At 40.2% G+C, this 13,509-nt stretch overlaps 1 protein-coding gene across 1 annotated transcript in view; it reads right to left on the bottom strand.

Moving 5' to 3' along the window:
* SLC1A2 (solute carrier family 1 member 2) overlaps nucleotides 1–13,509 on the bottom strand; it is a 98,745-nt gene that overhangs the window by 10,604 nt on the left and 74,632 nt on the right. Inside the window, exons 8-10 of the mRNA XM_040601711.1 lie at nucleotides 12,016–12,210; nucleotides 9,015–9,149; nucleotides 1,840–2,071 (exon numbers count right to left, since the gene is read on the bottom strand). Coding sequence (XP_040457645.1) covers nucleotides 1,840–2,071; nucleotides 9,015–9,149; nucleotides 12,016–12,210 — 562 coding nt within the window. The remainder of the gene's footprint in view (nucleotides 1–1,839; nucleotides 2,072–9,014; nucleotides 9,150–12,015; nucleotides 12,211–13,509) is intronic.

The following is a 13,509-nucleotide window of genomic DNA, read 5'->3' as shown; positions in this document are numbered from 1 at the left end:
GGCTCATCGCATGAGTTTAAAAGTGCAAAATGAGATTGCAAGCAGAACAAACCTAAAACAATGAAAAAGGACAAACACTTCCAGCTCATGAATCACTGTCACCAAATTTTAATGAAAGGGTGGGCTTAGGATGCCACACTACACTGTTAATCCATGTTTAAGAGCTGAGCTACTGCCTCGACTGAGGGAAATTATAAAAGAAAATGAAGGAGAAAAGAAAGTGCAAGCATTGCATCAACGAGCTACTACTTTCTAGACTGACTTGGATGTCTGTGCAAATCTAAGAGATATTATGAGATAAAATTATCAGTATTCAGTTCCATGAACTGAATATTCAGACTGATATATGGTAGCTGAATTTGTCTTATAACCCACTGAAATTAGCGGAGTCTATTTCACTGAAAAAGTCTTCTGAAAGTTCCAGAAGAATTTAACCTAAAAGTACGTGTGTGCACATACTTATTTTTAATGACAAAAAAAAAAATTATCAAATGAGACCCTTCTTTTCAGGGAGTTTCTTTTTTCCTTGAAATTTTTATCTATTCTGCATTCTTTTCTATTTTGAGAAGTACAGTTTAGTTTAAACATGTATTCTCTTTCCATTTCAGATTTTCTTTTCTTTTTTCTCATGAAAATATAGTGAGTCAGAAAAGGAAAGGGCCAGAAGGAAGTGTTTGTTTTCACTTAAAATAATCATGTTATTAAAAACTTGGAGGAAAATTGAGGATAAAAGTTTTTTCTTTCTTGAATTCAGTATTGATTTTTCCCCTGGAAATGCAGGCTTGGCCTGACATTATCTAGTAGTAAGCATTAGAAAACAATATATGCTAAAGAACATTTTCATCCAGGCTGGAGACAGGTGAAAGTGACAGAATAGGATTTATATTTCCAGCATACATAGTGATCTGCTAATGGACTTAGCGTAGGCATTCACAGCTGAGATACTGGCTTAGTTGTGGCAACTGGAAGATGCAAGAGAATCTGTTTGGATGAATGGCTAAGGTAGGCTCACTGGCAAATTCACTGCGTCAAAGAGTGTGCAGGATCAGATCAAAATATTAATAAATAAATATTAAAATATTACAAAATTAAAAGTTCCAGCTTGTTTACTCTCTTTTCAAAAACTGTTGTCTTGATTTTAAAGTGTCCTGTCCTAGTGGTGGGTGCTTAGTTAAGTTTTAACCACTAACCTCCCCAACTGTTTTCTCATTCAACTAGTAGGGTTTGTCAAGCTCACTTTGCTCTGATCAAGACATTATTATTACTATTAATAATCCATGTTAGTTACAGCAAGGATTAGAGAGAGAATACAACGTTTGTGTCTTAATGACTTGGGAACAATCACAGAAGCAAAGCGTAAGCATGCTGTATGAGTGCAGCAGCATTCTGATGCTAAAGTGCATTCAACATGTCCATCTCTGAACAGCATATCATGAAGGCAGTCAGCAAATGACAACACCTGTATCTGAATTGCAGCTATTCTTCATTTGGGTTGGCAATTTAAGTTCTCTGTTGCCATAGAAAATTAAGTAAATGTCCATAGAAGGTGATGCCATATTCTCTGCGTCTTGGCATATTCCATAATACGCTGCATCTTGCCTTTTGATATGTAAACAATGCACATGATTTTTTCCCCTCAAATGACAACTTTTAGGAAGAGTGCAAAAAAACATCTTTTGAACTGCTCAAACTCATTCAAAATGTCTGGGGTTCATGGACCTTGTTGTCACATTGTTATTTGCAGAACGATTTGAAAAATACATGCAGGTTAAAAAATAAGATAAAATAAAGCATGCAGTGCTATATACATGTCTCAATATCCATAAATGTGAAAGGTACCTTGCACTCATCTACTATGACTGAGTTGTGAGCTGCAAAAACGCATTGGTTTGAGTTGTTTTCCCTATGATTTTTCATGTCGTCATAGATTGACTGAGTCTTGGTCATTTCAATGTCTTCGTGCCCTTTATGATGGGAATCAATGGTGTCAAGTTCTGCCTTGGAAAGGTGGTAGACAATGCCAGCACCGAAAGAATCCCCCACTACATTGACAGACGTCCTCATCCGGTCCCTATAAAAGAAGCAAAAGGCAGAGGCTGAATGGCATGAGAGGAAGAAAAAGTAGGGCACGGCAGCCCTGTTAATGTTACAGTTACTGCATTTATTTCAGAAAGTTTAAGGCGTCTTTAGAACAGAAAGATGGGAGCTTTCAAGTGAAATTGAAAAAGCTTACTTTCCCAAGGGACTTGTTCAGACAGGGAGGATGTGCAAACTCCCATGTCCCAGCTGCTCATACTCATGGATTTTGGCGAAGAACTTGTGCTAGAGACACAGCCAAGCTGCGGAGCTGTGCTTGACTAAGATCTCCCCAGTGCCTGCTTCTGGAGCTGGAGGTTTCAATTTCAGGGTGTCAGGCTCACATTGCCCTTTGTTTTATCTAAATTTTTCAGAGTACTGCATTTAAATGCAGCCAGAGAAAAGGATTTTGGGTCTGATGAAGTGTTCTCATTCCTGGGCCTGTCCCTTTATTCTTAGTAAGCAAACTATGGGGAAAAAAGTCTGAAATATCTCCACACGGCTCAGGCCACTGAAGTTCTTCTCCTGGCACCATCTTCACAGACAGTCATCTGTCAGCATGGCAGCATGCCTGCTCACACTGCTGTATGCCAAAGCTCAGCATATGCGCCAACCAAATATAGGTCATGGCCTACAAAATGATGAGCCTGTGACAGCATTTCAGTAACAAGTGCCCCTCGTTGTAGGAGGGTGCCAACAGAGGCTCACATGCTTCATTACAAGGAAATGTGTTTGTTGGCACTTACTGGACAGGATGCCGCTGGACAGACACGCCATCTTTCTCCTGTCTTGTCTTTAGAGTGTGGCTTTATCTGTCAGCAGTGAACTCATGGTTGTGGGTTTTCCCTGATTTCAGAATTCTGCCCCAAACCTGCCCAAAACTCTGCAAAAATGGAAGATGGTCTTACAGAGCGCTGCAGGACTATGGGCTTCTGTTATCTCGCCTATGGCAGGTAGGCTGTATTACAGATGTCAAAATCATTTACAGTCTAATTTGCCTCTTTATATCTGAACTAAACATAAGACTCCTAAATACCTTCTGACTGAGGACTGCAATTTAAAGCTACTGCAGCAACTAAGTTTAGCTTTGTCAAATAGGTCAGGGAAGCAATTACACCGATTAATTCTCAGAGGTATATCCACAAAGACTCATTTACATAAATTAGGCAGGTTGAATAGCGCGGACATTTGCCAAGTGACAGAAAAGCCAGCATGAAAGACTTCATTTCCCGTGACAGCCATTAATTTGAAAACACCCTTTCTAGTATTCCTAGTACTATATTCATGTGACATCTCCTTTTCCTGAGAAAAAAACAACCCTAAATATATAAACCCAAACCGGTAAACATTCATTACACATTCCTATTCATGGCCATACAAACTTGTGAGCTCTTTTCAGCATCCGTCCTCTAAATATCTGCAAATCTTCATTTCCCAGCTGTAGAACTGTATTCTCTTTCAAGTTTCTCCCTCTCTGCATTATCGTACTTACATACTTGGAGTTTGTGGTGTAATATTTTAACTGAAACAGTTAATTTTTATTTTTCTGTCATCAAAAGAATACCCAGAGGGGAAAAAAACTTCCAATAATCCCCCTGAAAACCAAGCAAACCAACAACCCATAGGAGGAAAACATCCTTCCAGTTTTTCTTTGCACAAATGAAATGCTTTATACAGTTTCTCATCCCGTGCCTGTGAAGAGTGTTTTAAACCTGGCCAGAGTGGCAGAAAAAGAAGATACGACTTTCTGAGCATAATTTTTAATTAAGACCATTAAATATACTGAACCTGGGAATATAGCCCTGCAAAAAGAACACCTGCCTATTTTTTTTTTTTTTTTTGTATGAGTGGTATTAAATTTTGAAAGGATTCGCTGATGCCAAGCAACGGATAGTATAGGATGCCAAAAAAACAAGGTGGAGAGAATACGTAAATATAATTGAGGTACAATTCAAACTCTAAAAGGGTCATTTGAGGAGATGCTCCAGCCCATAGGCATGCACTACTCACCAAGAGATTCAGCAATGCAAACTGCACAGTGCTGCAGAACACGCTATACTGAGTGAACCAAAGTAAACAAGTAAATTTCCTTACAACCAAAAGGACAAAGTTTTGGCTCTCAGGAGTCAACAGCGAAGTGCCACTGACCTGTTTCGGGCCAAAAAACATCCTAAGAAGAATAAAGAAGACTGTACTTACTCCTTTGTTCAAAACAACCAACCGATTAATTCCAGCTATGCTGCAACGATGTTAACAAAATCAATGTGGGAAAGTTGCAGTCTAGTAAATTACTTGCCCCAACACAGCTATTTCTGCATTGTCCGTAACAGCTTCTGAGAGGAATAATGGGACTGAAAGTCAAACTTCTCTCTCAAAAGCCAACTCAACATCTGGTAAGAATGGGCCTTGGAATAACAGGGAAGCAATTCTTTAAATCCTGATAAGGGTTAATGCCTGGTTTCCTCAAACTGGCATAAATCAGAAGAATTGGAAGCTTAACAATGTAGATGAAAGGAAGAGAAACTAGAACTGAATCAAGCCATGACATCAATCATGCTATTAATGTCATAGTACCTATATATCATGCTAGTATGCAAAAAAGTTACTCCAGTTCCCTGAAAGCTTGAAAACCCAGTATATCAACCTTACTAGACCTTTGAAAGGAGATTAAAATCTTAGCACAGCTGCTAAACCAAAGACCAGGTGACATGCTTAACTTGCCTTACCTCTTTGCCATGGTAGGAAAGAGCTCCTGGTTTATATAGCTTAATTTGATTTCTGTAAGGCCCTGTTCATAACATTCAGACATCAATTTAGTCAGACTATTCTGAATTTAGATCTAAGCCAAGGAACAGAGTCAGAACTCAAACAATCTTTTCTGAGTTACTGAAGGAAGGTTTAAATACCAGATCAGCTGTCCAAGCCCATTTTCTCTAATTCCTCTCTTCACAGCAAAATACCACTGTATTTGAGGTTGTGCTATGATATTCGCTAAGCTTGTTAGTCTCGCATCTGGAAAGTAGCCAGCTTCTGGCTAGAGTAAAAGAGGCTGGTTTTAGTCCAGCTGTTGGCATATAACTACTGTCCTATTAAATGTCACTGCTGTGTTGTGCTTAGTTTTAAACTGAGAAACGAAGAGAGTTGTGAAATCTTGGGAAACTTGCCTGATGAAAGAGCTCATGCTGTGTATGTATGTATGCATGGGAGGGGGAAAGGTTGAGCAACCTAATCTCTACATATTGGAGAGGCGTGAGAAGAAATTGATACAGAAAATTTTTGGCTCCGATTTGAAGGAGAGAGTGCCAATTTTAATAACAACCAAAAGTCAGCTTTGTGTTACACCACAACCAAATTGTGCAAAACTGACTTTGGTAAGGCCACAGTTTCAGAAGACGATAGTGTTGCAAAATCAATCGATGTTCTGACATTTTCTTTCATCAGAAATATTGTGACACTCAAAGTATGAAATGAGTAGAGTAGAGAAGGTACTCAATGACTTTTCCACCTCACTCCTCACCCCCAACACTCCAGCCACACCGCCCAAGTTGCAGAAGGCAAATGACAGGCCTGGGAGAATGAAGAACTGCCTGCTGTAGGAGAAGATCAGGTTCAAGACCATCTAAGGAACCTGAAGGTGCACGAGTCCATGGGACCTGATGACGTGCATCCACAGGTCCTAGGGGATCTGGCTAAACCACTGTACATCATATTTGAGAAGTCATGGTAGTCCAGTGAAGTTCCCATGCACTGGAACAGCAGAAGCGTAACTCCCATTTTTAACAAGGCTTAAAAATAAGGAAGACTCAGGAAACTGCAGGCCAGTCAGTTTCACCTCAGTGCCCGGCCAGACCATGGAAAAGATCCTCCTGGAAACTATGCTAAAGCACATGGAAAATAAGGTGACTGGTGACAGCCTTTAGCACCTAAAGGGGCTGACAAGAAATCTGGAGAGGGACTTTTTACAAGGGCATGTCATGATAGGACAAGAAGTAACGGTTTTGAACTGAAAGAGGGTAGATTTGGATTACATATTAGGAATAAATTCTTTACCGTGAGGGTGGTGAGGCACTGGCACAGGCTGCCCAGAGCAGCTGTGGATGCCCCATCCCTGGCGGTGTTCAAGGCCAGGCTGGACGGGGCTGTGACCAACCTGGTCTGGTGGAAGGCGTCCCTGCCCGTGGCAGGGGGATTGGAACTAGACGATTTTTAAGCTCCCTTCCAGCCCAACCCAGTCTATGATCCTAAGATTTTTTTAAAGGTTTTCATTATCTGAAATTAAAATGTTATAAGAGAGCCATTCTAAATATTTCTACATGGCTGGTTGCATTTACACACTGGTTCCAGAAAACTGGCTGAAATTGGGTCTTAAATATTTTACTAACTTTCTCTTCTACATTCTATTAGAAGTACTGATGTAATGTTAGTTGATGATAATGAAATGGAAGATAACATTTATAAGTAAAGAAAACATATTTTTATGACCTTTCATTTCCAATATTGTTTAGGTCTGGTTTGTGTGCCCAAATATTTGTGCAAAAGCTGGCTTGTGTGCCTTTTCTCAACATCAGCAATGTCAGCAGTGACATTTCCCATAGCTCATTAGATCGTCACGGCTACCACAACACAACCACTGGAAGATTGAAAATAAACCTATTAGCTGTTAAACATATGTTAATTAGCACAACAATCTTGTAACTTCACAGCACTAGGGGCGTGACACAGAGCTTTCCGCCTCCTTTTTTATCTCTTTTCCCTTTTCCCGCTACCTTTCAAATCTGAATCACGCTGCAGTTGCACTGCTTATTGTTAGGCCAGAAGGATCCAAACCCAACTGTTTGTGCTGAAAGGTTCTTTTGCCTGGCATTTGTTTTGGAAAAATACCTTGAAACATTTATTTTAGAAGTACTATCCTTCCTATAGTTACATTCATCACCGCTACGTCTCCACATTACAGATGTTTTTATTTCCTAAGCAGGGCTGGATCAGCCAGTAGTAACAACGCTGCTGAAGCCAAGCCTGACATGCAGCACTTGACTAGTGGATCAGAACTGCTGGTCAGCTTACAGCTCTGAGGTTTGCTAGTGTGGGCAGAGCTTCTCAGTCCACAGGAATATTTTTAAATGACATTTCCCTAAAAAAACAAACAAACCACAGGCTCCTTTTGCACACCCTCCTACCAGCTGCAGAAACCTACCTATTTGCCTTACTTTGAGAGCCAGCAAAAACGTGTACTTAAAATGAGTATGCACCTCCCTTTTGCTCTCCTCCCATCTGCAGATTCCTATGCCACTTTCCTGTTTTCAACCATGACTTCATAAATATAATAAACCCACAGAATATCACATTCTTCCCTATGCCAGCTGTACTCTGACTGCTGAACCCTGCCTCATTTCACCATTCTGAGTCATAATATCATGAAAGTCAGTTATATATAAAATATGTAAGTCATCTTTTCCCTTCGCGTTCCCAAGCCGTAAATTCCTCTTTCATTTTTCACTGAAGCAGAAATCAGAGCTGTGTCCTATTCTTCACAACTCTTGGTGACGAGATAGGTAACAACAGATAGAGTGTAGCAGTAGATCCAAGATACATGTTGGAGAATTGACCAGGTTCTTGTATTCTTCTCAATATGCCAAAAGATAACGACAGAAAATTAATTTTCTATTTTACCTTCACATTCTCAACTCTGCTATTCCTTCTTGCATCATTTTAGTAGTGTACCTGGGACTGAAAGCTACCACAAGTGGGCAGTTGAGGCTGCTAGTGTAGGAGGAAATGCACAAATAGTACAAAGTGGTACTGACTTCTCCCCTTCTGGGCATCACAGCTGGCACAACAGAAACATACGTCTATACTATGTAAAAGAACATTAGAGGAGAGATGGCTGTTGACCAGAATATACTGTCCTGAGGCAGACCGTATAAAGACAAATAATATATTGTTTATATAAATATATGTACATACATATAAATATATGTACATACATATAAACAATATAATATAAAAATATAAATAATATATACATATAAATAATAAAAATAAACAATACATAGACAATGAAAAAGCCTACAGAGGCCAGTACAACTTAGAGCATACTGAGTCCCTGTCAGCTCTGCGCAGGTGACAGATATCCTCATTGTCAAATGACAACATGAGAAAGGATGTGGCCTGGCATACGCTCTGTCTATATGTACAGCTTCTGTATTCAAATGTTGAAGAACAAAAGCCTTGGAAAACTATCTGTGGGTTAGCTGTTTCTTGTTGGAGGACCTGCAATGGCACTGAAGGAATTTGATCCTTGGAAATGCAAGTCAACCCTTCCAGTCTGAGGGATCTGTCAGTAAAATCAAACTAGGGAAGGACCTTCTCCCTCTCTCTGCCTTCTTATTTGTCTTTGGTTTATATCCTGTCCTAGAACAGTTTCTTTATTAAAACTATTTTACCTTCTTACGTACAAAATGAAGCAGAGTTTCCCCACTACAAGCATAAAACATTTGATGCTATGAGTGCCCAAATCACCGTATAACTTGCTGACAACATCCTGATGGAACTTGCATTTTTCAGCATTTGTCCTTAATTTTAGACCATAACCATAAGAAACAGAAAGAGGAATGCAAAGATCAGAAAATGGCTGTTGAGCTATGTCTGAGATTGGAGAGGCATCATCAGGAAGAAGAAAATATATGTGCATGAGCCCAAGGGTCTTACAAGAAGATCCTGATTTCATAGAAACTGACTTCAGTAGCTCTGTAACAGTTTGTTCCAGCTGAGAAGCTGCTTTCAGTGTCTCCTCCTTCATCAAATAACCTATCTCCTCCTTTGCTTTATCTGTAGAGGAGAGTGTTATAGTTCTTTAAGATAAATGGCTGAAAAGCACTACAGAGAAGCATTACTTCACCACTTTTTCTGCACTGAGCAGTGGAGTCAGCACAACTTACAAAAGCCAGTCAACAGCAACAAGCAAACTGATGTCCTGGGTAGGGAGACCCACTGCAGTAAGGATCAGAAGCATAGTGACAAGTCCCGCGCTGGGAATACTGGCAGCTCCAACACTTGCAAGGGTGGCGGTCAAACTGCAAAAACAAAAATCAAATGCAGTAATAGGAAGAGAAATATACGCCTTCAATGCATACTCGTGATTATTAGGAAGGTCTTATTTTTAATGAACTCTTCCCAGAAAACTAATGACTATATGATAACTCATGGTAATCTCAGGCCATAGTTTTCACGCTTGTGTTTCTCCAAAAATATATATTAGGTGAGGTCAAATCTATGGGGTTTGTTCTGAGAGTTGTAAGAGAGTTTTATGAGAGTTTTAAGTTCTTAAGTTGTAAGTATCATATTCAAATCTTTGACCTGGTGGTGTTTTCTGAGCTCTACCACCACATCCAGGGTGCTGAATTCTGGACTTTGATCATCCAGATTTGCTGAAGTTTGGTGGCTACAGGTTGAATTTTCAGGGTGGTTCATTTCTGTTTGTTTATGGTAATTGAAGACTCAATTGTGAAGTAATGGCTGAGAGAAAGTTGCTATTACAAAGTACAAAAGAGTAAAAGTCTTTGCACCCAAAACTCCCACAGTAAAAGCCACTGGAGTACCAAACCTAGATACAAATAACCCTAGATGAAAAAGCAAAATTCATCTGATTGTTTCATGAATCCAAACCTGTCTTGGTTTTTGCCTCTCTTATTTTTTGATTAAGACCAGTAGAGTGAATGTACGTGCTCCAAATGTTTGTAAAAATACAACACAGACCGTAACAAATATCAACAAAATTGGGCAGTTCTACTAAGGATGGAAAACAAATTTGTCAGAGACGAAGCAAGGGGAGAAAACAGGGAAGAGAAGGAGAGGGAGAGGTAGGGACAGGAAAAAGGAGAAAGGAAGAAAGAAGAAGGAAAAAGGAAAATTGAGAAAGGAAAAAAAGGAAAAAGGAAAAAAGGAAAAAGTAGAAAGTTATTTCTGTCTTGTCAAACACAGAGATCAGTAACACTGTTGTACGTCTGTGGGTGTACCCAACAAATCTGAAAATGATTCCAACACAGAAGTAGGGAAACAGGTCTCTGTGGGGGAAACTCCTCAACCATTACTTCCGAGCTAATCTATGAAGATGTTAGCTTGATTTAGAGCTGGCAGATGGCTCGGTCTGACCCAGACAATCCAGGTTGCAGTGTGTTTGTCAGGTGTCTGGGTTAGAGTGCAACCTGGCCTACTGAACACGCAGACAGGTCCAGCAGGTATGCAGGCAGGACGCTCTGCTCTGCCATCAGGCTCTGCGCACAGTGCCAGCTCCTCAAACACTTCCAGCCTGAGCTAGTAAGGGACTGCTTCCAAGCTCCGTGAGGAAATGCTCCTGCCAACCTCCCCACAGCAGGAATGAATCTAGCACTGTTCAGGTCTAAACAGTCTGGCTCAGCCACCGTTTCCAAGATCACCCTCTCCCAAAGAAAACAGGAAATCAGAGGATCTACATGACCAATATGAAGTAACTAGGGCTGGTCAAGGCTAATTAAGTCTTTGTTAGTTTATGTCTGGGTCACTTGAATATCCTCAGTATCACAAAGTGGATTTGGCAGACAAAACCTAATAACCTGTCATTCATTTGTATTGCCACCTCAAGCAACAGTTCTTGTCATACTGATGTAGCAAAAATGCTATACTGCATGAAGGGAAGAACCAATGGTTTTCTTACAGGTAGCCCAAAGTTGCCGCCTGCTTAGTAAATGTAAGTCACAAAGCTGGCTACATCAGCTTTGAAACAGTGAAATCGGGAAGAGCTAAGGTGTCAGTCCCTCAGAGGAGAAGAGGAGGAACCTGGGTTCAAGCCTACCAAATCTGTTGACGACAGCTGACTCCTGACTTGAATTTCCCTGGTCTCAATTTAGTTTAATATGTGGCACATCTGAAATGACCGTTTTCAGTCTTAGCAGCAAATACCCATCATGCAGGTCTAGCACCTACCTGCATTAGAAGCAGCCTTGAACCTTTTACAAATGTTGGCTTTACTATTTCAGGGGTTGGGGCAGGAAGTAAAGAAATGGAAAATGTGGAACTAGTATAGCTGGGCAAGAAACAGCATTAGCCAGCCCTTTGCAGGAGTTTCTTTACTGTTAAAAGAAAGGTGAGTGGCTAAAAACTACACAAAGGTGGCAAACTTGGCAGCCTTCGCTTGTGGTTTCCATTTTAACTTTTCAAAATGTTAGGCCTGGTGTCTTCATCAAGTTTTCCACTGCAAATTAACTTCAGCGGCAGCAGTCATAACATTGCCATTGTTTTTTATTAGTAGCCCTACCTAATAAGTCTTAAAACTCCATTACAGTAAACAGTCTTCAATCACTCTTACCCAATTTTAATGGGTACTTTCCTTTGTCCTTCCAGACACTCAGTCCTAGATATGACAATTTCATATGAAAACACTAGAGATATTTGCTGGCTTAGAAAGAAAATGTCTGGGAGTATCCAGACCATGCTGCACGCAATCTCACCCCCAGACCAGGTTATTTTCAATCCATTTTGCTTGCTGTTCACCAAAATCACAGAAAAAATGCAGGCAAACATAAATACATGGATACATTTCACAGGTACACCTTTTTCTTCCAATGTATATAAACAGATACATTCTAGAAAGTTAATGCCTCATGTATTGCTTGTAGCATCCCTCTACACTAAAAAAAGGTATTGCATTGACAGAGAATACTGTATTTCACCTTGTATTGTCAACAGCAAAACTGTAAAAGAACACCAGCGTGCACTGAACTGCAAATGATAGAAAACAAATGTCACCAGAGAATCAGCACCTATGTCTATGACATTCCTTTGCACATCATTATTAGAAATCCATGGATTTCACGGTGAATCACAGTTACTGAGAAGACATCCAACCCAAAACTCCCATTTTACAGTCTGCAGGACCAAAGCCTACAAGTACTTTGAACTGACCTCACAGTAACTATCTGTCCTCCATCCAGCTCAATTCCATTCATCTGTGCTATGAAGATGGCAGCCACAGCTTCATAAAGGGCAGTTCCATCCATGTTAATTGTTGCTCCAACAGGAAGAACAAACCTTGTTACACGCTTATCAATGCCTAGATTTTCTTCAAGACACCGGAATGTGACAGGTAATGTTCCAGCACTGAAGGAGAGAAAGCAAAAAAGTAGAGAAGACATAATTACAATATAATATATACACATAAGGGAGCAAAGTCAGAAATTCTGCTATCGTTGTTTACATCTTCTACTTCCATCTTCTGCTGTGATTCAAGCCTCTTTTTCACTAAATTTTTAATTAAGCTGGAGGTGGGACTGAGGCCAAGACATGAACATGACTTGAAGTAGGGATGAGAGCTTGAGAGAGCGTAGATGAATTTTTGACACTCATTTATTAATTACTTCTTGCATTTTGTTCAAAAAGGCAAGTTCCAGATTTTTTCTGATGGACAGAACTATGAGTGTAGGGACAAATCCTGAATTTCTTCGATTGCAAATTTGCTCTGAACAGAGAAATCAGTGTCACATTAAGGAAAGAGAAAGCCAGGCAAGAAGACACAACCCATGGAGTTCCTGGCACTGGAGGACAGGAAAGGACATGCAACACAGCTGGATGGCTGGAACTGAGGAACAGCTCCTTGCACAGATCCACAGTGCTTTGCCTTTGTGAGGGTAGTTCAGACTACTACATTCACTTGCTCAAAACAAAACACCTTCAACACTGCTGAAAAAAGAACATACTCTTTTTCCTTGTAGATACAAATATCTTCTACTTCTTCCCTTCCCTGCCAGGTCTGCCTGCCTCAGGCTTGCAACAAGCATGAAACCCAACACAGGACACAGGTTCCTTCCTTTTCTGTTACCTCTGAGCTCAAGTCCACCACTCGGTGGAGAACATCCATTGTGGTTTATTTGCTTTTCTTCACCTGAGTTGGCAAAATTTCTCAAAGGTTTCCACTATTGTATCCCACTTATTCTGGTGTCATTACCCTACAAAAATACTAATTTGCTCATAGAAGAGTAAAGGACTAGACTCACCAAATTTTCTGTTACTTGCTGCACCATACTGTTGCTAGTGCCTTGCAGCTTGAGGGTCATCCCAACTCATTCATTCATCCACTACCATAGAGATGCTTTTGGGTACAAAAAATGTAATCTTTCCATTTTACAGATAACTAAACCATGGAATAGGGAGATTAAGGAACAATTGAGACACCTAACTATAAAAATGTAGCGTCATAATAAACATCCTAGGTTATCTGGAACAAGCACATGACGCTGACCTATCTCAGGTGGGATCTATGGAAAACTCAAAGCCTTCTGGATTGACAGGTGCCTGAGTCACTTCCTAATGGCTCCTCTTGTTGCACATCTATGGAAACATGAGTAAGAAGGTAAAAGCTTCTAGATCCCCACCTTGTGCTCAAATGACTGGACCATTCTT

Source organism: Falco naumanni, chromosome 7 (genome assembly GCF_017639655.2).
Source record: "Falco naumanni isolate bFalNau1 chromosome 7, bFalNau1.pat, whole genome shotgun sequence".
Lineage (NCBI taxonomy): Eukaryota > Metazoa > Chordata > Aves > Falconiformes > Falconidae > Falco > Falco naumanni.
This window is presented reverse-complemented; position numbering and strand designations above follow the sequence as displayed.